At 64.0% G+C, this 20,905-nt stretch overlaps 3 protein-coding genes across 6 annotated transcripts; 1 reads left to right on the plus strand and 2 right to left on the minus strand.

The window, feature by feature from the left end:
• Nucleotides 1-52: 52 nt before the first annotated feature.
• LOC118173901 (proteinase-activated receptor 2-like) lies at nt 53-2,420 on the minus strand. Its single transcript, XM_035338865.1, has 2 exons — nt 1,883-2,420; nt 53-1,103 (listed from the first exon to the last, which is right to left on the minus strand). The coding sequence occupies exons 1-2, from the start codon at nt 1,953-1,955 to the stop codon at nt 94-96; spliced, it is 1,083 nt and encodes a 360-aa protein (XP_035194756.1). The 5' UTR covers nt 1,956-2,420; the 3' UTR covers nt 53-93.
• Nucleotides 2,421-3,482: 1,062 nt separating this feature from the next.
• On the plus strand, nt 3,483-8,889 carry FCHSD1 (FCH and double SH3 domains 1). 2 transcript variants are annotated; one of them, XM_035338857.1, is made up of 18 exons: nt 3,483-3,571; nt 3,661-3,758; nt 3,873-3,918; nt 4,809-4,882; nt 5,124-5,268; nt 5,349-5,485; nt 5,560-5,623; nt 5,721-6,164; nt 6,254-6,349; nt 6,427-6,534; nt 6,638-6,742; nt 6,994-7,257; nt 7,337-7,420; nt 7,562-7,739; nt 7,817-8,022; nt 8,101-8,197; nt 8,270-8,337; nt 8,484-8,889. In XM_035338857.1, exons 1-18 carry the CDS (start codon nt 3,551-3,553, stop codon nt 8,541-8,543), a joined length of 2,295 nt encoding a protein of 764 aa, XP_035194748.1. In that variant the 5' UTR covers nt 3,483-3,550; the 3' UTR covers nt 8,544-8,889. The 2 variants fall into 2 exon arrangements, with proteins under 2 accessions (XP_035194748.1, XP_035194749.1); XM_035338858.1 differs by having other exon boundaries at nt 5,721-5,849; nt 6,042-6,164; nt 8,101-8,337.
• A 4-nt stretch (nt 8,890-8,893) lies between these two features.
• On the minus strand, nt 8,894-18,554 carry RELL2 (RELT like 2). 3 transcript variants are annotated; one of them, XM_035338864.1, is made up of 8 exons: nt 18,250-18,550; nt 17,531-17,744; nt 16,594-16,659; nt 16,450-16,516; nt 15,927-16,115; nt 11,533-12,064; nt 9,643-9,685; nt 8,894-9,475 (listed from the first exon to the last, which is right to left on the minus strand). In XM_035338864.1, exons 2-7 carry the CDS (start codon nt 17,736-17,738, stop codon nt 9,644-9,646), a joined length of 1,104 nt encoding a protein of 367 aa, XP_035194755.1. In that variant the 5' UTR covers nt 17,739-17,744; nt 18,250-18,550; the 3' UTR covers nt 8,894-9,475; nt 9,643. The 3 variants fall into 3 exon arrangements, with proteins under 3 accessions (XP_035194755.1, XP_035194753.1, XP_035194754.1); XM_035338862.1 differs by lacking the exons at nt 8,894-9,475; nt 9,643-9,685 and adding exons at nt 10,929-11,232; nt 11,308-11,314 and having other exon boundaries at nt 11,479-12,064; nt 18,250-18,554; XM_035338863.1 differs by lacking the exons at nt 8,894-9,475; nt 9,643-9,685; nt 18,250-18,550 and adding exons at nt 10,929-11,232; nt 11,308-11,314; nt 18,088-18,243 and having other exon boundaries at nt 11,479-12,064.
• Nucleotides 18,555-20,905: the final 2,351 nt, after the last annotated feature.

The raw sequence follows: 20,905 nt of genomic DNA on the forward strand, positions 1-20,905 counted from the left end.
GGACAGGGGACTCGGTGGGGGTGAGCCCCGGGCTGGCAGCCGGGGCAGGGTCCCCTCCGCACGGGGGACACAGCCCCGTGTCCCCAGCCCTGCCTAGAGCTGGGTCTGCTCGCTGGACCTCAGGCACGAGGCTGCCTTCTCCCACCCCCTCCGTGTCCGGAGCCGCCGGCGGCAGCTGCTGCGGATCCAGCCCCGAAAATCCCGGGAGACGTAGAAGTAGATGAAGGGATCGAAGCAGTTGTTGAAGGCGCTGAAGGCCAGGGCCAGGGTGTACCAGATGTAGGTGGTGTTGCTGCACTCCGTGTCCTGCAGCAGGTAGTGGATGAAGAGCAGCACGTTGCTGGGGGTGAAGCAGAGGATGAAGACGAGGAAGACCACGGCCAGGACGCACACCACGTGCCGGTAGCTTCTGTGGCTGGCCAGCAGCCGGGCCAGCATGCAGCAGTAGGAGACGGTCATGAGCACGAAGGGCACACCGAAGCCCAGCCCCACCAGCGAGAGGAAATAGGAGTTAAAGAACTTCTGCTCGTCCTTTCCGAGGACATCGTGGCACGTCGTGATGTTCAGCTGCGAGCTGTGCCTTGTCTGGGGGTAGAAGAGCAGGGGGCTCACGCCCAGCCCCACCAGCAGCCAGATGCCCACGCAGACGCCCGCCCTGCCCCACGTCCACCTGGAGCCCTTCAGCACGAACGGGTGGACCACGAAGACATAGCGCTCCAGGCCAATGCAGGTGAGGAAGAGGATGGAGCCGTACATGTTCCCGTAGAAGAGGGCCACCGTGGCGCGGCACAGGTAGTCCCCGAAGAGCCAGTGGTTGCCCAAGAGGTGGTAGCAGATCTTGAGGGGCAGCAGAAGGACGAAGAGGAGGTCGGCACTGGCCAGGTTGAGCAGGAAGAGGGAGCTGGAGCACCTCCTGAAGTTGACCACCAGGACCCAGCAGGCCACAGCGTTGGCCGGCAGCGCCACGAGCAGCACCACGGAGTAGAGGGCGGGCAGGACACGGGTGGACATGGTGCCGTTGAGAAAAGCTTCCACGGAGGCGCTGGGGCACTTGGCTTCTTCCTGGGGGGTGAGGGGCCGCAAGATGCGCCCCTTGCCACAGGCTGCGGAGGACACGAGGCGTGGGGCTGGGCCGAGAGCACCTCCCGGAGCCCCTTCCCCACGGGGACCCCCAGGAGCTGTCACCGCTCCCTGCGGAGCCACCAGCAGAGGCGGCTCCCTGCAGCGTGGGCACCCAGGAACCCGAGCACCCCGCTGGGTGCAAGCCAGGGTGCCCGGGACGAGGGACCCAGGGGGGTCCCGGCCAAGAATGGGGGACACAGGACACGGCCACCCCCACCAGGACAGGGCTGGGACGAAGCCACCAGGGTCTCGCCTCCTCCCGGCGCAGCCCTGGCCGCACGCAGCTCGCCGGCTCCCTGCGGTCGGAGGCTTTTCGCCTGACGCAGAAGCAGGGAACAAGCAGGGACCCAAAAAAGCCACTGCCAAGTAAGTGACAGACGGCCCCTTCCTGCAGCCGGGGCACCGTGGTCCCCCCAGGGCCCCCCCGAATCTGGGCCACCGCGTGTCCGGATGTGCCCTGGGGACCCTGCACGGGGACCAGGTCCCCTGCAAACAGTGCCACCGCTCCCTGTCCAGGGGACAGGGGACAGCGTGTTGCTTTTTGGTGCCGGGAGGGGAAGTTGTCCCCCGGCACACCTGGGCCAGATGTCCCCCGGTGGCAGGGCTCAGGGGTCCGCACCACCAGAGCTGTCACCGTGTCACACAGCCACCCCCTCCGAGTGCCAAGTGTCGGCACGTCCCACAGGGTCCCCCCGTCCTGCTGTGCCCAGCCCTTGTCACCCGTGTCACCGAGCCAGGGGACAGCCACCAGGACACTTACCCAGGGGGAGCTGGGTGGCCAAGCCGAGCAGGAAGGTGGCGGCGGCGCCGGGCGAAGTCACCGGCAGGGACATTTCAGCAGGGTGGCCTCCGCCAGAGCTGCGTCCCCTCGAAAGCCACCGGCAGGGCTGGCCCCGCTGTGCGTCACCGTGGCTGGACGGCCACCGGCTCCCTTCCTCTTCCTCCCTGCCGCGTGCGGGCTGCCCCCGTTCCCGGCAGCCCGGCGGGATGCGGTGGCCGGAGGTGACCCCCGGGGATGGGGGTGACCCCCGGGGATGTCACCGGCAGCAGCCGCGGGGACCGGGGGGTTCCCGGCCTCCTGCACAGACGGGCTGGGGAGGAGGAAGCAGCTGCTGGTGGCTGCGGGGGGACAACTGCAAACCGCAGCAGGGAGGTGACACGCGACGTTCCCCGGCGAGGGCAGCGGGGACATGCCGGGAGCAGATGTCCCCGGGGCTGGTGGCTTCGGACGAGCCCGTTCCACACCGTGAGTGGGACCCCCTGCTGTCCCCTTCCTGCGCCCAGCCCGGTGCTGCGGGGGCCCCCCCCCCCCCCCCCAGTACATTTTCTCGTCTCCCCATGTCCCCCCAGAGCTGGTGACAGCTGGTGACACAGCCCAGGACAAAGTGTCACACCGGGCAAAGGGACAAAATGCCCCCCAAAATGTCCGGGGGAGGGGGCAACAGGGACGGCCGTAGGGCTCCCTGTGTCCCCATACACCATGTCCCCGTGTCCCCACATCCCCCTGTCCCTTTGTCCCCGTGTCCCCATCTTTCTGTCTTCATGTCCCTGTGTCCCCCATCCCCATGTGCCTTTGTCCCCCTGTTCCCATGTCCCCCTTGCCCTGTGCCCCGCTGGCCAAATCTTAGTGTCTCCATGTCCCCCTGTCCCCATGTCCCCACATCCCCATGTCTTCATGTCCCTGTGTCCCCATCTTGGTGTCTCCCTGTCCCAGGTCCCTTTGTCCCCATATCCCCATGTCCCACTGTCTCTGTGCCCCCCGGTCCTTATCCCTGTGTCCCCATGTCCCCCTGTCCCTGTGCCCATGTCCCCATCTCAGTGTCCCTGTGTCCCCATATCCCTTTATCCCCTTGTCCCTGTGTCCCCACATCCCCATGTCCCCATATCCCTGTGCCCGTGTCCCCATTTCAGTGTCCCCATGTCCCTGAGTCCCCTGTCCCCTTGTCCCCGTGTCCCCTTGTCTCCATGTCCCCCCGTCCCCATCTCGGTGTCCCCATGTCCCCTGTTCCCATGTCCCCATGCCCCTTTATCCCCATGTCCCCTTGTCTCCATGTCCCCCTGGCCCTTATCCCCATCCCCATGTCCCCATGTCCCTACACCCCCTGTCCCCATGTCCCCCTGTCCCCCTGTCCCTGCCCCCACCTCCCCATGCCCGCAGAAGGGGGTGGGGCCAGCATGGGGGGCGGGGCTTACACAGGTGGGCGGGGCAGTGGTATAATGAGTGGGCGGGGCTTTGTGGGGGGAGCGTGACTATGTGGGCGGGGGCCTGCTGCGGAGGGGCGTGTCCTGATGGGGAGGGGGCGTGGCCTGGTGCGGAGGGGGCGGCGCCTGGTGCGGAGGGGGCGGGGCTTGCAGGGGGCGGGGCGGGGCCGCAGTTCCGGGCCCGGCAGCCGCGGCGGGTCGGGTCCGGCGGGTGCCGCGCCGCGGGATGCAGCCGCCGCCGCGCAAGGTGAGCGCGGGGCCGGGGCCTTGCGGGGCGCCGGGGCGGGGAAGCGGTGCCGTGCCCCGGGGCTGAGCCGAGCCGTGCTGTGCCCGCAGGGTAAGCTGAGCCAGGAGGTGAAGCTGCACTTCCTCGAGCAGCTCTGCGGGCTGCAGGGCAAGCAGCAGCGGGACGCCGAGCTGCTGGAGGACATCAGGTACGGCGGGACGGGGGTGGGGGCTGCGGGGGGCATACCTGGGGCTGCCGGGGGGGATACCGGGGGCTGCCGGGGTCCGCCGCCGGCCCCGCTGCCCCCCGCTTTCTCCCGCAGGTCGTACAGCAAGCAGCGCGCCGCCATCGAGCGGGAGTACGGGCAGGTGAGGACCGGGCCGGGCTGTCGGGAACGGCCCCGGCCCCCCCGGGGGGCTCCCGGCACCTCCCCGGGGTGTGCGGGCCCGCGGGGACGGACACGGGAGGGTGGCGGCCCGGCCCGTGCTGGGTCATCGCGGGGCTCCAGGACCGCAGCCCGGCCCCGCTGCGTCCCTCGGGGTCGCGCTGTGCACAGCCGGCACCCCGGGACCCTCACCTCACGTCCCCTCCACCACAGCCCGCGGGGTTGTGGCAGTGCCACCGCGCCTGGCACCCCCGGCCCTGACCCCTCTGACCCCCCCGACCTCCCTGACCCCTCTGACCCCCCCGACCTCCCTGACCCCTCTGACCCTCCTGACCCCCTCTTCTCTCCCCCAGCAGCGCCCAAGGGTCTCCCGGGGGGTCTCATCCCCCCGCTGCGCTGCGCCTTCTGCCTCCCTCCCGCTGCTGCCCCGCTGCTTTCCCGGCCGCTCGCCTGCTCTGTGCTCTCGGTGGACTCTCCGGTGGGTGCAGCACCCCGCAGGGACTGTCCCCATGTCCCCCCCCAGATCGCTCTGATGCTCAGATCGCTCTGTGCCTGGCTTTTTTGGGGCTTCTCTACTCTGCCTTCGCAGCCAGCGTCCCTCGCTGATGTCCCCTTCCTGGTCCTTGCTCCTTGCTCCTGAAAGCTGCCACCTGGGGGGCTTTCCTTTACCCCCCACACCCCTTGGCACTGCCTTGGGGCCAGCCTTCACCTCCTTTCCCTGCACGGGCTGCCTTCTGCCCCCAACCTGCCCCCCCGGGGACACCCACAGGGTGGGCAGCCAGCCCCTGGGGAGGGGCTCTCACCCCCGGGGTGGGTGGCAGGGTGCCGGGGTGCCCAGCGAGGGAGCACCGGTGACAGCGGGTCTGTCCGCAGGCCCTGCAGAGGCTGGCCAGCCAGTTTGTGAAGAGGGACTGGCATCGGGGCCGCAGCGATGCCGGTGACTCGAGGTGAGCTACAGGGGGATGGGGACAAGGGGCAGGGGTTGATACATGGCCCTCCCAACTTGGAGATGGCAAATGCTGGCCGGGATTTGGGTGCCTCAGGGATGCAGCCCTGGGTGGGATGTCCCCATGGATGCGGTACCCAGCTCAGCGGGGACGGCAGGGGATGGCTTTGCTGTTTTCTGGTCATCCCCAGAAGCACAGGAGCTCCCACAGCGTGGCTGATCCCCTGCCCTCATCCCTGCAGGGGAGTCCTCACTGTCTGGAAGGGCGTCATCGAGGGGACCACGTACGCCGGGCAGGCCCGCGTCACCGCCTCCGAGAGCTACCGCAGCCTCGCCGCCGAGGCCGCCAAGACCGCCCGCCTGTCCAAGGAGAGGATGCTCAAGAAGGTACGGGGTGAGGGCACGTCCCCCCTGGGACAGGGTGAGGGCAGCGGGGACGTGTCCCAGGGCTGACGTCCCCCTCCCAGAGCATCGAGCAGCTGCAGAAGGCGCAGGCAGAGCTGCTGGAGACGGTGAAGGAGCTGGACAAGGCGAAGAAGCAGTTCACCCACCTCCAGCGCAGCAGCGAGGTGGCCAAGGACAAGGCAGCCGACGTGGAGTCACGGTGAGGATGGGACGGGGGCTGCACTGGAAGTGGTGGGGGCACACGGGGGGTCACAGTGTCCCCGTCCTACCCAGGCTCCGCAAGAGCGACCGGAGGATTTTCCACACCAAGGCCAGCCTGCAGAAACTCAGCGCCAAGGTGGGCAGCGCGGGGACAGCGAGGTCCCCAGGCACGGGGATGGCACGGCGCGGTGTCCCCCACCTCGTCACCACCCCTCGCTGTCCCTGTCCCCCAGTTCTCCGCGCAGCTGGCCGAGTACTCGCGGCAGCTCGCGGGCGTGCAGAACGAGTACGTCCTCACGCTGGTGTCCGCCAACGCCCACCTGGACCACTACTACCGCATGGAGCTGCCCGCCGTCATGCAGGTAGCAGCTCTGGGGACACCTCCCCAGCTCGGGGCTGCTGGGGGGCACAGCACCCCACTGCACCCCCCTGGGCAGGGCACGGCAGGGGTCTCACAGGGCTGGGACAGGTCCCCGTGCTGTCGGCATGGTCTCCTGCCCTGTCCCCGAGGGGACACGGGGACCACATGGGGGTCTGCCACTGGCTTTCCGCAGGCTCTGGACGGCGACCTGTACGAGCGGCTGCGAGACCACTTGACCACGGCGGGCCAGGCGGAGGTGGAGACCTGTAGGGCGACGCAGGAGTGGTTCCAGAGCGTTTCGGAGGCAGCCACGCGGGTAACGCCACCCGTCCCCAGGTCCTCGATGGCTGGCAGATGGGGAGGGGTGAGCATCCCTCCCCAGCGCCATGCTTCTCCCCGCCACAGGTGTGCCGGGAGCAGGACCTCCTCCTCTTCCTGCAGGACCACGCCGCCTTCACGCTGGCACCCGAGCAGCGTTTCCAGCTCGCTGGCATCCCTGAAGTAGGTGGGGGGGGGGGCAGTGCAACACGGGGAGACCACACACCCAGACCCTTCCCAGCCACCCTGTCCTCGCCCAGGTGTCCCTGCTGGAGCCGGAGGATGGTGGGGCCAGCCTGGAGAAGGAGGCCCGGCGCTGGGCCACGCGGGTGACCCGGGACAGCAAGAACAAGGCACACGGCGAGGAGGTGGGTGCGCGGCCAAGGCCATCCCTCCCGGGGGTCTCAAGGAGGGGCAGCAGCTGCAGCCCCATCCCAGCGCCCCCCGTCCCGACCTGCGGGTGCCCCCCAGGTGCTGCAGAGGCTGGAGGCCAGGAGGCAGCAGGTCTCCGAGGCAGAGGCAGCTGCCTTGGAGCGGCAGGTGGAGGAAGTGCGAGAAAACATCCGGAAGGCAGAGGTGGGTCCCGAATGTGCTTGGGGTGGCCTCAAGGTTTGTTACCCCCGAGGGGTTTTGGGGGCGGGGGGATACAGGGACATGGAGCTGCAGTGGCAGCACAGTGCTGGGATGCTGTGCCATGCTGGGGGCTGGGTCCTTGGGGATGGGGCTTGGCTGTCTGCCACCCCACAGCGATCACCTTATCCCTTGAAAACATCCCTCCCCATCCCTGCCCTGTCCGTGCCGTTATCCCCTCCTGGTCTGTGCCTCAGGTCGGCAAGGCGAAGGCAGAGGCGCGGCTGGCACTGCTGCGTGCGGCGGGGCTGGACGTGGACGCCTGGCTGGCTGGGGCTGTGCGGGCGGGCGAGGAGCACCCGCGCACCCCCAGCAGCACCCGGCCGGGCGAGGAGGAGCCCGCGGGGCTGGACCCTGCGGAGTTCGATGACTACGACAGTGACGAGACGTTTGAGGATGCTGAGCCCGGCCACGCCGCCCGCACCTACCCCTACACCTGCCGGGTCATCTTTGGGTACCAGGTAAAGCCACGGGTGCCCTGCCCGTGTGGGGATGGCACCGCCAGCCTGGCTGTGACACGCTGTCCCCTGTCCCCCGCAGGGCCGCCAGGCGGACGAGCTGTCCATCGCGCAGGGAGAGGAGCTGGAGGTCATCGAGGACGGCGACATGGAGGAGTGGGTGAAGGTGGGTGTGGGCAGCTGGAGTGGACCGGGGTCTGCTCTCTGGCTCATCCCAAAGCTGGGGGCAGTTTTGGAGGGCTCTGGGCCAGGGGGACCCGAATGCCATCATGTCACTGGGATGGTAACGTAGCTTCTGCCCCACCAGGCTCGGAACAAGGCAGGCCAGATCGGCTATGTCCCCGAGAAGTACCTGCTGTCCCTGGGCTGTGTGGGCAGCGAGCCAAGTTTGGCCACCGGGACCAGTGTCATGGGCCCCTCGGGGGCCGCCCTGCAGCGGCAGCTCTCCAGCATCATGGCTGCGGAGCTGGTCCTGGAACCCGGAGGTGGGTGTGTGGGACATCATCACCCCAGGATGGTGCTGTGGGACCCTGTCCCATGGTGCTGAGCCCCCTCCCCGCAGCCTGGCTGGTGCGAGCTCTCTACGACTACGAGGGACAGAGCCCCGAGGAGCTGAGCTTCCCGGAGGGTGCCATCATCCGCGTGCTGCCCCGCGCTGAGGACGAGGTGGATGACGGCTTCTGGACGGGGGACTTTGACGGCCGCGTCGGCGTCTTCCCCTCACTGGTGGTGGAGGAGCTCACCGGGGCTCGGGGTACGGCTGGGCAGGTTGGTGACAGTGACCGTGGCTGCAGGGGGGTCCCGGTGGTGCCTGCGCTTCTCTAGTGCTCAGCTCTGTGTTCGCAGGAGTTGCCGTCACCGTCCCCGCCGCCCTTCTCCCCACCCGGCCTCGTGCCTGGCACCAGCCTGGGCTCCAACCCGTCTCCTGAAACTCTGCTGGGAGGTGAGTGCTGGGGGTCAGGGGGGCTGTCTGGGAGGGCCCACAGAGCGTGTCTGAGCTCCTGTGCGGGTCCAGTTGGCAGGCAGGAGGGCACGGGCAGTGGGCAGAGCTCTCCAGACATGTCAGCTACCCGTATCCGTCCGGTAAGCGCCCCTTCACTGCGATGATCTCCCCCTGTCTCAGGTCCCCACAAAGGGGTCGTGCATCCCCACAGCCTCTGTACTGGGGGACAGGGCAATGGGGAGCCCCCGGCCTCAGCCTGTGGGCATCTCCTCTCCTCTCTTGGCAGCTCCGTGCACCTCCCCCACCGCCCGGCAGAGCCCCCGACCCTGAGCTGGACCTCAGCTGACCCTGGGGGGTGCCCCTGGCCCTCCCCGGGCTGCACAATCTTCACCCGAGCGAAACGTGCCCCCCACCTTTGGGCTGCTCCCCTGGGGCAGGAGGTGGTGTGGAGGGGAGCAGGACCTGCCCTGCACCCTGCTGTTCCCCGAGCTGGTCTCTCCAGGGGCCGCATCCTGCCCAGTGCTGCTTGCAGGGTGCTCCTGCATCCCTGTATGGCACCGGGCAGCCGTGCCCCTGTCCCTCACCCATGGCATTTCTTCCCCAGGCCCCTCTGCCCCTCCTCGTGCTGGGCACCACACTGTGTTCGATGCGGGCAGGGTGTGGCCGTGCCCCAATAAAACCAGTTCGCTCCACCGCTGTGTTCAGCAGCTTTAATGGTTTTAGCTCGTCTATTTACAGTGCACTTTAACACCAAAGCTCGCCTTGGGGGCCGGGTTGCCCTGTGCCAGGGCAGGGCTGGAGGCTCCCATCTCCATCAGCGTCCCCCGGGCGCTGCGCTGTCCCTCCCCGGTGGCACTGGGGGCTTTGTGCCGGCGGGTGCTGCGCCACATCCTGCTTGGTGGCACCGCCAGGGCTGTGCTCTGCAGTGAGTTTGGGGATGCGGGGGGCTCGAGCTGGTGCCACTGCCCCTGCGGCATCCCTACAGAATCCTTCTGGGGGGTGCAGGGACCGGGTGGCTGCGGGGTACTGGGGGGGGTCCCCACTTGTGCCAGGCTGGGGGGACCCCTGGGATGGGGGGTGTTGGTGGTGGGTGGGAGTTGGGTAGCTATTGCTGATGGGATGAGGTCTGTAATGTCCGCGCGTCGCTCTGGCCATGCCAAGCTGCTCGCCCAGGCTGGGACCGGGGCCGGTTGCCCCCCGCGGTAGAGCCCCCAGCCCGGTGTGGGGCCGGGGGCCCCGTGCCTCCCGTCGGCTGCTCTGGCCGGGAGTGGAGAGGAGCTGCGGGGAGAGAGAAGCAGGATGGGGCTGGCCCACGGCCACCGCTGTGACCAGCCAGGTACCCCCCCGCAGGTAGACGGGTGTTCTGCACGGCTTGGCCCCTCTCTGTGGCCCTGACCCCCTGCCCACCCCAGGAACTGGACGCGGGGCTGGGGATGAGCACTCACGTCACACGGTGGCTCCTCGGTCCTGTACCATGGTGCTGGGCTCCTGCGGGAGGGGGAGAGATGCAGGCGTCAGGCAGTGCTCCTGGGGGAGCCTGGCCGGGGGCTCCGTCAGCCACATCAGGGACCCATGGGCCGGTGGCCGTGACCCCACTGACTTCCAGTCCCATCCCCATTTCTCTGCCCTTCTGCCGCCTGCAGGATATGCCAGGCAGCAGCTAACAGCCCTCAGCGTGGCCCTGGCAGGGACCTAAGGGATGGGGTAGCTGCTGAGCAACTCCAGGGCTTGGTGGCAAACATCTCACTGATGTCCCATCACTGTCCTCCCTGTGGCCGCGTGTCCCCGATCGTGGCAAAGCAACACCCCAAAACCCAGTGGAGTGGCCCTAGGGCTGGGTGCTTGGCTGTGCCCAGGGCTGTCCATGCTTCTCCTGCCCCACATCTCAACCTTCTGCTTTGTCCATCCCGCCCCTTCCCTGCTCCCCTCAAGGGTGAACCAAAGGGAAGATGAGCAGAAGGAAAGGCCCTTGGAGGAAGGAGGATCTCTTGCTGCCTCTGCAGTCCTCTGGAGAGATCTGGAGAAAGTCTGCAGCCCATCAGCCCCTCCTAAGGGCCTTCCTCAGGCTTCCCCCATTCACGTCCATCCTCCTTTCTTCAAGTAGGCTCCTGGCCCTGGGACAAGTCCCCAGCACTGAGGCACACAGGTTCTTTCCCCAAACCATTTGTTCCCCTCCTCCTCTAGCAGGTAAGAGCCTGGAGGCAGCAACAGGGAGCGGGCTGGCCCACTGAAGTCCAAGCACCCTCTCTCTGCACCGGTGCTGCCCAGGGCTCGCTAGCAGCTCCAGCACAGTGGTCGGGTGGGGAGGCTGGGAGCTGCCCAGGTGCTGCTCCCTGCTCCGAGCCTGGTGGCTTCACCCCTTCCTAGACTTCAAGGCCAGAAGGGCTCCTGGGGGCATCTTGCCCTGCCTGCACGTTGGCTGGCTGCAGTGAGCCCTGGGGGGAGAATAAGCCCAGTGCAGAGGCAGAGGGACAAGGAACAGCGATCCCAGCAGATGTCCCCAAAGAGCCCAGCCACAAAGGGGCCCAGCACGTCCCTTGCTCGCGGGGTTGGCGGCAGCAGGTCTGCCCTCAGGTCTCTGCTGCATCTCCCATGAGGTTCAACCATGACCTGTCTTTCCCTGGAGCGTGGGCACCAGCAGGGTGGGAACAGTATCACGGTGACTTGGCACGTCCCAAGGAGAAGTCACATTTCCTCAGACCCATCCCAGCAGAAGCGCTCAGAGGGTGTCTGTGGAACAAGAGCACCCCTCTTTGCCACTGCCACAGGCATTAGAAAAAGGATGGGAAAATGCAGCTAGAGAAAGGGAGCAGGGTGTGCAGGATGGAGCAGGTCCCACACCGCAGCCAGCCCCAGCTCCTCAGTCCCTGCAGCGGTGCTCACGCTGCTGTGTGGAGAAGAGCCTCCAGGAGACCTCATTGTGGCCTTTCGATGTATAAAGAGGCTCAAAAGAAAGATGGAGGAAGACCTTGTCCTAGGGCCTTTAGTGACGGGATGAGGGGCAATGGTTTTAAACTGAAAGAGGGTGGATTTGGTATAAGGAAGAAATTTTTCATGATGGGAGCAGTGAGATGCTGGAACAGGTTCCATGGATGCCCGTCGCTGGGAGTGTTTGGAGCTGGGTTGGATGGGGCCTTGAGCAACCTGGTGTAGTGAAAGATGTTCAAGCCAGGGGGCTGGACTCAGTGATCTTTAAAAGCCCCTTCCAACCCAAACCACCCCGTGAGTGTGTTTGGCAGCACCCAAGCACACCAGGACCTCAGGTGCTGCACTGTAACCCCTCAGCCCCTCCAACCCAGGAGACCACTGGGGGACGAGGAAGAGGAGGAACCCACCTGCTGCCCCATGGCCTCTGCTGCAGGCTGTCTTCTGCTGCTCTCCTCCCTTCCCAGCTCCTCCGCCCCTTCGTGTAGGCTCAGGCTCCCGTGAATATCCGACACCTCATCTGCTGACCCCAGTCCAGCCTCCTCCTGGCAGATGCTGCCTCTCTGCCCTCCTTCCTGCCCCAGCTGCCCCGGGATGCTGGGGCTTGACCCTCCCAGATCCCGATGGCTCAGGTGCCTCCGCTGGTGACTTGTGCTCCCGGGAGAGCTGCCCACCCTGCCCGCCGCTCTGCCGTCCCGGCTGCCGGGCGTGTTTGGAGCTGGGGTGCTGGAGCGGCTCAGCTCCGCGCTTTTTGCTCCCCCCTGGACGGCCCCGTTCTCCAGGCCACCCGTGGGGACAGTCCCGTTGCGAGCCCGCTCCCGCCGCAGCCGCTCGCTGCTGTGCTCCAGCTCCTCCGTGCTCAGCTCCCTGCTGCCGTCGGGCTGGGCGCCGTCCTGCTGCTCGGGGAAGGCGGGCTTCTTCCCAATGTGCGTGACGCGAAACCTACAACAGGGGATGGGCAGGTCAAAAGCTCTTCCCTCCATTCTCCCACTGTTTCCTTCCCAACGCTATTTGCAGCTTGCCTCCAGCATGGGATCCTCACTCTTTGTCGCCAACCCGTGCTGATCTCCAGACCCTCAGACCCGTTCAGCGCTGACACCCACTCCAGCCATGCCCCAGCCACCTCACCCCAGATTTCCTTCATTTTCTGCAGAAAGCAGACCCAGTACAAAGTGCTGGTAAACAGAAGGACAAAAAGGCCAATCCAGATGCTGGTGCCAGCCCTGATGGTCTGTCGTCCCGCAGCACTATGGGTGACAGCCCTGAGATGCAGCCTGGCCAAAGAGGGGCTTGTACAGAGCCTTGGATGTGAATTTGGTGCATTTGGGGCTGATCCCAGGGAGGAAAGGATGTGTGTGAGGGGCTGTAAGGCCACTCTGCAGGCTGAGGGAAGGGTGAGCTGTGTGTGGGGACAGGGATCAAGCACAAAGAGGAGCTGCCAGGCTAAAACCCACCAGGGCAGGCTGTGAGCAGCCCCCTGGTGCAATGGATGGTGCTGAGCGGCTTACCAAGCCTCCGCTGCGTGCCGGGGAGCAGCTCAGAGCTCCGGGGAGGGAAGGAGAACTGCAAAGTCGGCCTGACACGGACAGCGGATGAGTGTAGAATCAGAGGGGACTGCAGTACTGCGCTTGGGGAGAAGGGAGAGGTTAGGGAACTGCCGTCAGTTTGGGATTTGGGAGGGGGAATGCACAAAGTCTACAACTGGTTGCGACCAGCTCTGATTCCCCCGTGTAAGCACTGCACACCATGGCTGGACCAGCAGAGGGGAAATGTCTCCCCTGGTGCCCCCAGCCAGAGCCCTGGGCCCACTGCGGGGGATTTGTGCCCAAAGGCCCCAGCGCCGCTGGGGCTCGGCAGCAGGCAGGGCAAAATGGTGCCAGCAGTGAAGCTGAAGTACTGCTGGGGCTGAAAGAAGAGCAAGACCTGAATGTAAAGCTAGTGGCTGACCCGAAGGAGGCTGCTGAGAAGGAAGGTCCAAGAAAGAACAGATCCAAGATGAGCTGCCAGAGCGAGTGAGTGAAGGAGACCACCAGAGTGGTCCTGTGTCAGGAACAAGGAAGGACAGGCCAGCAAGAAGAGGACAGCAACGAGGAATGTGACTTCAAGAAGATATTCAGGTTACTCGATGGTAGTTCTTAAACCCTCTTCAAGCATGGGGGAGCTCCAGACAGAGGCAGTGCAGGCCTCAGCAGATGGCCAGAGCACCAGGTGGCCAGAGCACCAGGTGGCCAGAGCCGTAAATAACATCAGCAGGGTAGGCAATACAGACTCCTCAGCATCACAGCTTGAAATGCTGCTCATAAATTGGAAGGGTTGAGAAGGGAAATGCTCCAGCTCGGAATGATGTTCCCAGAGGACTGCTGGGGTCAGGCCAAGCCGCAGCAAATGTGACCTTTTAGGTCTATCCAAGTATCTGGAGACAAGGCACCAGCATGGTGATAGGAGAAGGCCACAGAATGCTCCAGTCCCAAAAAGAGACCAGGAGGAGGCAGAAATGATGGGATCATTTCTCGGTAACACCTTTGAGCAGTGTGAGCCTAAAGGATACGGAGAGGCACTCAGAGAAGCAACCAGGATTCAGGCTGGAGAGGACACAAGAGAAACCTCCCTCCAGATCACGAGGAGAAGGACAGGAGCATTTTGGTGTCCGCCTAGTCAGCATGGCTAGGGCACTTGATCCAACAGGACACAATGTGCTGCAGCGGAGCGAGGCGGGGATGAGACCTCCATGAGATGCGGACGGGCTGCGGACGAGCTCCGCCACTGGCGGGTCGGTGCGTGGTGAGGGAGAGCTCCTCTGATGTGGCCGCTCAATAGCATGGTAGAGATGGCAGGTGGCAAAGATGAAAGGTTTAGGAAAGCCCTAAGACAGATGGTAAATTATTCAATAATATGAGAGTACAGATCATTTAAACCTGACTACCTCAGAATTACAGGACAGGTTAGGTGGGAAAGGCCTCTGGCACAACCCTCCACTCAAAATGGAGCCATCTTACACCCTTGGCCAGGCTGCTCGGGGCTCTCCAAAACCTCTCCAGGTGGGTTTGGAGATCCCCAAGGATGGCAATCCCCCTGCTGCTTGGGGTCCTGCCATAGGCAGCATAATTCATGGAGCACGATGGTTCCTCTTTGCGCCTCATCCAGATTTCTCTAGGCACAACTTGTGGCTGCTGCCTCTTGCCCTTCTTGGTGCATCTCTGAGAGGAGTCCAGCTCCATCTTCACTTAAACTCCCCTCACCCTTCTGAGTGGTTTCAGAGCACTTACATCCCCACTAGACCTTTCCAGGCCAAACAAACTCCATTCCCTCAGCAGCTCCTCACATGCTCCAGCCCCTGACAGCCTCGGTGACCCATGCTGACCACACCGACCTGGTCAATAGGAAAGGGGATCGGACTCCCAGCCGCTGGCTCCAAGGCAAAAGTGACAGCCAAAAATGAATGAACAAGACCTGAGGGCTGCAAACAGAAGCAGGTTAAAGTGGAGTTTTTGTGTGTGGTCATGAATCAAGGAGGCTTGTGCAATCAGGATACTCATAGCAAGACACAGCAAGGGCACTCCCTGAAAAGTCATCAGGGAACTGGAAGAGCAGAGGGGCCAGCTGGGAACACGAGCCAGAATTTGGAGGCAGTTTTGTACCTCACAGACACAGAGGCCCCTTAGCAGTTGGACCTCATACCAAGGAGATTCAGGAAGTGGAAACTTCTAGCATAGAACCTTGGAAAAGGCTTATGTGACATGGGAACTTAACAAGGATAAGGAGAGAAAATTGGGGTGTGAGGGAAGGCGCGTTTAGGAGGGGACCATCTTCTCCAGGCACACAGAGCTGAGTGAAAGGAGACTGAGAAGAGCATGGGTGAAGGACACAGAGGAGCGGAAGGAGCTGGGCTCCAGCCAAGGAAGATTAGCCATGAACAAGAACCTGTGTGGAGATCTGGCTTACCAACCACCAGCCCTGACACCAAGGACAGCTGGCAGCAACCAGTCCAGAGGAAGCCAGAAGATTTCCTCCTGCAGAAAGGGGCAATTTCAGCTGGAATTTGGCACGGGGAGGTCCTCCCTTTACCAGCTCCCTATAAAGCTCCCAGTTAACCTCCCTTCTGAGACTCCTAGCTCCAATGGTGGAAACAACCCCTCCCAATGCCCCATCTGGTTCATCGTCACCATGGCAGGACCAGACCTTTCTGCTGGGGAATGGGGCAACCTGGGCAGGGTTGCAGATTATATCAAAGACTGATGACTGCTCAGAGACCACAGGCAGCTCTGGGAGTCCCTTGAGGTGAGAACAGATGGGGACTGGGTACTATTTGTGGGAAGTGTCAAGTACACTCCCCTGCTCTCATATTCCTCCCACAGCATCTGATTACAGTCATCATTGCAGGCAAAGACCTGGAGGAGAATAGCCACTCTTTCATTCTGATGGTGGCAACTTGCAACAGGAACCTGTGTCACCTCCTCCCTCTCCTCACGAGATCCCTAAAACCTGGGGCCACTGCCCCTGCAGCAAGAAGGACCCCAAGTCACATGTAGGTGGGACAGCAGGCTTTGAAGGGACATGGATTTGGGGCTCTGCCCAGCTCTGAGTCAGCAAGGCAACCCAGGCCTGAGTCACCTTCTAGAGAAGGAAGGGGAAAGGCTCCCATGCATCCTGGCCCGCTGCACACCATGGGAATTTGGAGGTGCGCGAGGCACATGGCCCTCAGGGCTCCTGAGCAAGGGATGTCTGGCACAGGGTAAATGGGGAAGGGGAACAGAGAAGTCTCTCCATAATTCTTGCTCCATCAGAGCAAGGCTCATTCCAGTACCTGCCCACTGAGAAGACGGTGGTCTCTCCAGGATGCATCCTGCCTTTGCCATCCTTGGACCTTCCTTGCCGGTGCAGCGGGTGCCTCTTCCTCTTGCTGCAGTGGATGCAGGGGGCCTGTGTGGAGCCCAGATGCACCGTGTGGTGGTGTGGTGGGCCCCCGTCCTGGCTGTTGCGGTGGGGACAAAGGCTGCAAGAGGAAAAAGATGTGACAGGTCGTGATAGTTGGAGGACTCTTCCCTACCCTGGTGCAGCCTCAGCACGGCAAGCCCTGAGAAGCAGCAGTTCCTGAGGGGACCTCCTGTGAGGACAGGAGGAAGGGATATTCCTGTTGGCAAAGAAGTGAAGCAGTCATCACAGCCCCCATGTCCCAGGGGAAAGGGACTTCGTGTTGGGAAGATCCTTTGTAACAAGCTGCCTACATGGGAAGGGGCTGGGTGCAGAGTCTGAGGACCCAGGTGATGCCCTGCAGTTGCTCCTCCCTTGCTCTGAAAGAGCCACAAGCAGGAACTGGCTTCCCTCACCTGGGCACTGGCACTGGGATGTCCCCTTCATTGTCCCCCAGCATCTCTTTGAGGGCCTCGGCATTGGCTGGAGAGAGAGGAAAAAGGGAGCGTGTCAGCCAAAGCAGTCAGCAAAGCACCAAGCCAGCCCAAGGAAACGCTCACCTTCATTTTGGATGATGCATCTCACGATCTTCTCCACAGTGTCCTCATTCAGCTCCTCCTCTTCATCTGAAAGGAGAAAACGTGGCACTGAGGGCGTGGGGCTGGGAGGCCCAGCTCAGCAGAAGCTGCGAGTGCCGACAGAGTCCCGAGGAGCTGCAAGTCCCCACGGCTGCAGGAGGAACCCGAGGAAGTCCAGAGCTCCACCCTGGGAAGGAGGGGGCTGAAATGGCAGCCAGTGGTGCAGCGAGGCAGGGACACATTGCTCCTTCTGGGGAGCATCCAAGGACATGAGTGGGTAGCAGGTTTGGAACAAGCTCGAAGAGGAGGCTCCTCGTGAGGACAGTTCAGCCCTGGAGCTGCCACCTTCAGGATGCTGCAGTGCTAAAGGCCTCCAAGGGCAAACGGGACAGGTTCACAGCCAAGAAACCCACTGGGGCTTGCTAAAAACATAGAAATCACCTGTGATGGAGAAAGTCCCAGCGCTACGATGTTAGAACCTTAAAGCAGTGTGCTGGTGAAACTTCGCTGGATGTCTGCCCTGTTGTGGCACTCATTGCCAGCGTTCATCACAACCTGCTTTGAGGGGGCTTGGCTGAGGTTTGGTGGGCAGCTGCCCTGCACAGCATGGTCAGTGGCCGCTGCTGCACTCCTGGAAGCTCACAGAGATGTTTCCTTGTGGCATCTCCAGGAGACAAAGCCAACCTGGAAACTTCATGCACTGTCTTCGTGTGCAGCCAACTCAATCCACAACTGGAGTGCACCCACGGGACACAGCTCAGGGCAAGCACATGGTGGGGACAGGCCCTGGGCAAAAGGGTGGGCACCATGTCCCACCACAGGGCACCCCAGCCACCCCCAGCCCTCACCCGAGGGCTGAGTTTAAGGAGCACCAAAGAGCAGTGTCGCAGCCCCCCGGCACCCCGCTGCCCGTACTCACTGGCCTGGAGCTCCGCCAGCACGTCCTTGTTATCTGGGTCGAGCTCGTCCCGGAAAGTCCGGCACCGGTAGCCCTTCTTCTTCAGGACATGGCAGATCAGGAATCCTACCAGCCCCATGATGAAGAAGACGAGGACGAGGAGGAAGACCATGGACAGACTGTGCTGGGGGTCAGACTCCCCATCATCGCTGCTGCTCTGGTCGGACATGCGGATCTAGGAGAAGGGGGAAGGTGGCTCGGAGACCCCCGGCAGGCTCCCTGCGCCTCCTCCTCTTCCTCCTCCTCCTCCTCCCCGTGTCCTCCGCGCTGCCGCCGGGCCCTGCTGGGTCAGACCCGGCTCCCAGCTCGGATGAGGGCTCATCCCCGGCCCCGCCATGGCCGGCTCAGCGCGGTTTCCCAAGGACACATCACAGCCGGCGAAGCATCCCAAGGGCAGCGGCGGCACCAGCCTGGGGCTGCCGCATCGCCCCCCCCCCGCCACGCCGCAGGCAGCATCCCAAGGGCACGGGCCCCCAGCATCGCCCTTGCCGGAGCCCCTCGCCCCCCTGGCTACTCACGGCAGGGAGCGGCGGCGGCGAAGGGCCGAGCCGGCCGCCAGCTCCCGCATCCTCCACCGGTCCCCCCGCAGCTCCTTCCCTCCGCCGCCGCCTGCCCTGCGCGGGGGCTCCGGGGGCCCTCCTGTCCCCATCCCCGTCCCCGGAGCACGGCTGCGGCGGTACCTGGGCCTGCGGTGCTCCGCAGCGCTGTCCCCGTCACCTTCACCTGCCTCCTAGCAACCCCGCATCCCCGCGGCTGGGGACCGCCGCGAGCATCCTCCGCTGCCCCGGCTTCCTCGGGAAGGAGCCAAGCGGCTTCTGCCTGCCGAGGCAGCGCCTGCCAGGCAAAGCACCCGCTTGTCCTCAGCTCGATCTCTCCGGAGCGGCTGCGGCGGGGGCAGGCTGCAGGGGAGCTCAGGGAAACGCTGCTGGCAGCTGCAGAAAGGGGCAAACAGGAGTGCTGGGTGCTGGCAGGCTGCTCCCTGCCCCGGGGCAGCCTCACCCCAGCTCCGGGCAGCCCAGCTTCCCCAGCACCCTCGTTTTTGGGCAGTTTTTGGGGGAGCAGGGTGGAAGGGGTCTCGGCACAGGGGCGAGGTGCATTTATCTGCACCAGTGGGAGCATGGGAAAGGAGCCCCCACACCCCAATACCCCACACTGGGGACACTGGCTCTCCCTCCTTCCCCAAAAAGGACCAAGCTGTTCAACATCCCCAGCCATGGCAGTGCCACGACCTCCTCCTCTTTCTCTATCCTCACTCCAGGAGGCTTTACCCAAATCTATTTTGCTGCAGCAAATGAAGCCTCTGGGTCCTTCGACCGGTGCTGGTCCCCCACCCAAAAAGCACGCCACCTCTGCAAGCCCTGGTGACACTGACCCTCCTGTCCCACCACCACCGAGCCTCCTCCAGTTCAAGTACAGCTGAACCAGCCCGTGAGGATGGGTACAGGCGAGGAAACCCATAACCTAGCCACCGGCTGTGCCACCCTGACAGCTCCTGTCCTCATCGAAACGTGGCCAGGAGAGCCCTGGCAATGGCTGCGAGGAGCCCAGGACCCTCCTCCATCCCCCTGACTTCACAGGGTCACCATGTGGTAGGTGCCACCCTCCTGCGTGCTGTCCCGGCAGGGAGACAGGCTGGGATGGAGGCAGACCAACCACGGCAGAAGACCACGGGCAGTGGGACAGGAGGGTGCGGGACAGGACAGGGCTCCAGCATGCTGTGACGAGCCACAGCATCACGCAATCTGCTATCAGGATGTTAAAAGAGGTTTGCTCCGTGCTTGGTCAAAAAGGGGCTCCTTGCAGCTCCTGAGCCCTGGGGCGAGGCTGACTCCCCTCTGCTCTCACACCCACGCTGTCCTTTACAATAAACCCCTTTCTGCTCCCTGGCGCTTCCACCCACCCAATGCATTTCTGCGTGGCAATCCTACAGGGGATGGAGACAAGCTCCAGTCCTGCCAGCCCCCTTCCCACAGCCAGGGCCACCCTGCATGGGGAGGAGGAGGTGGAAGCGGGGCAAGGAGCAGGTTCTGCTCCTGCCTGGCTCCTTGCAGGGTATTCCCAGCCCATGGTGTTCCTCCTCCCATCCGTCCTTCCTTCCTCCAACAGTTACAGCCCTGGGGCAGCACGTGGTGGCCCTGGTGACAGCATCCCCGTGGAGCTGCTGCATCCCCGTGGAGCTGCATCCTCCACCCCTGCTCAGGCCCTTCAGAACCCTCGAGGCTTCAAAGCTGGAGGCTCCGGTCCCCTCTGGGAAATTGCAGCAGCTCTGCCCCCCAGCCAGCCCCGGTCCCAGCACATCGCCCTGTCCCCGTCCCCTGCTCTCACCGCAGCGGGCTGGCAGCCCCCACGACACCACACATCTGCGCCGTGCTCGGTGTCCCTGTGGCAGCTAACGGGGACGGGTGTGGAAATCCCGCAGGCGGGCTCCTCCTGGGGTCTCCGCTGTGATGCTCAGTGCGGAAATTGCCATCATTTCTAGAAAAACGCTACGGCCAAAATCAACTCTCGCCAGACGCTTTGCTGAATCCTACCCCCCCTGTAAGATTTCCAGATGTCACTGGCACGTTAGTGGCCTTTAAAACAAGGGTGTTTTCACTACTGGGGCCTGAGCCCCCCCCGTGCTGCTGCTGTGACGCCCGAGCAGCCCCACGGGCCCGTCGGGCGTTATCTGCGCCCCACACCTTGAGGTGCCGGGGGGTGGCCCCGCGAGCTTTATCCCGGGGATCCCGGCTGGGGGCAGATCCCGGGGGTGGGACGGGTGTCACAGCACGTCCCCTGTCCCCCATGGCCGTGTCCCTGCGCCCCGTCCTGCCACCACCCATGGCTGGTCAAGGGGCAGGGGAGAAGGGGGATGTGGGGGGGCAATACTGGGAGTAGCTGGGAGCTAACTGGGCATGGGTAGGGGGTAACTGGGAGCTGATGGGGGGTAAGTGGGAGCGACTGGTGGGTAACTGGAAGCATCTGGGAGGCACTGGGGGTAGTCGGGGGTAACTGGGAGCAGCGGGGGGGAGTTGGGGGCAGCTGGAGGGTAACTGGAAACAGTTGGGGGTAACTGGAGGCAGATGGAGGGTAATTAGAAGTAGCTGGGAGTAACTGGGAGCAACTGAGGGGTAATTGGGAGTATCTGGGGGGTGACTGGGGGCATCTGGGGGTAATTGGAAGCAGCTGGGGGTAACTGGGAGCAACTGGGGAGTAACTGGGGGCAGCTGGGAGCAACTGGTGTTAACTGGGGGCAGCTGGGAGGTAACTGGGGGCAGCTGAGAGGTAACTGGGGGCAGCTGGGAGGTAACTGGGGGCAGCTGGGAGGTAACTGGGGGCAGCTGGGAGGTAACTGGG

Source organism: Oxyura jamaicensis, chromosome 13, assembly GCF_011077185.1.
Source record: "Oxyura jamaicensis isolate SHBP4307 breed ruddy duck chromosome 13, BPBGC_Ojam_1.0, whole genome shotgun sequence".
NCBI classification, from domain to species: Eukaryota; Metazoa; Chordata; class Aves; order Anseriformes; family Anatidae; genus Oxyura; species Oxyura jamaicensis.

Coding starts and splice junctions, on each gene's coding strand:
- LOC118173901 (XM_035338865.1), bottom strand. CDS start 1,955: ATGTCCCTGCCGGTGACTTCGCCCGGCGCCGCCGCCACCTTCCTGCTC. Junction 1,104..1,882: donor GGCCACCCAGCTCCCCCTGG/GTAAGTGTCCTG, acceptor TGTCCTCCGCAG/CCTGTGGCAAGGGGCGCATC.
- FCHSD1 (XM_035338857.1), top strand. CDS start 3,551: ATGCAGCCGCCGCCGCGCAAG. Junction 5,269..5,348: donor AGGAGAGGATGCTCAAGAAG/GTACGGGGTGAG, acceptor TCCCCCTCCCAG/AGCATCGAGCAGCTGCAGAA. Junction 6,350..6,426: donor AGCTCGCTGGCATCCCTGAA/GTAGGTGGGGGG, acceptor GTCCTCGCCCAG/GTGTCCCTGCTGGAGCCGGA.
- RELL2 (XM_035338862.1), bottom strand. CDS start 17,738: ATGTCCGACCAGAGCAGCAGCGATGATGGGGAGTCTGACCCCCAGCAC. Junction 16,517..16,593: donor ATGCATCATCCAAAATGAAG/GTGAGCGTTTCC, acceptor CTCTCTCTCCAG/CCAATGCCGAGGCCCTCAAA. Junction 12,065..15,926: donor ACCGTCTTCTCAGTGGGCAG/GTACTGGAATGA, acceptor CCCCTGTTGTAG/GTTTCGCGTCACGCACATTG.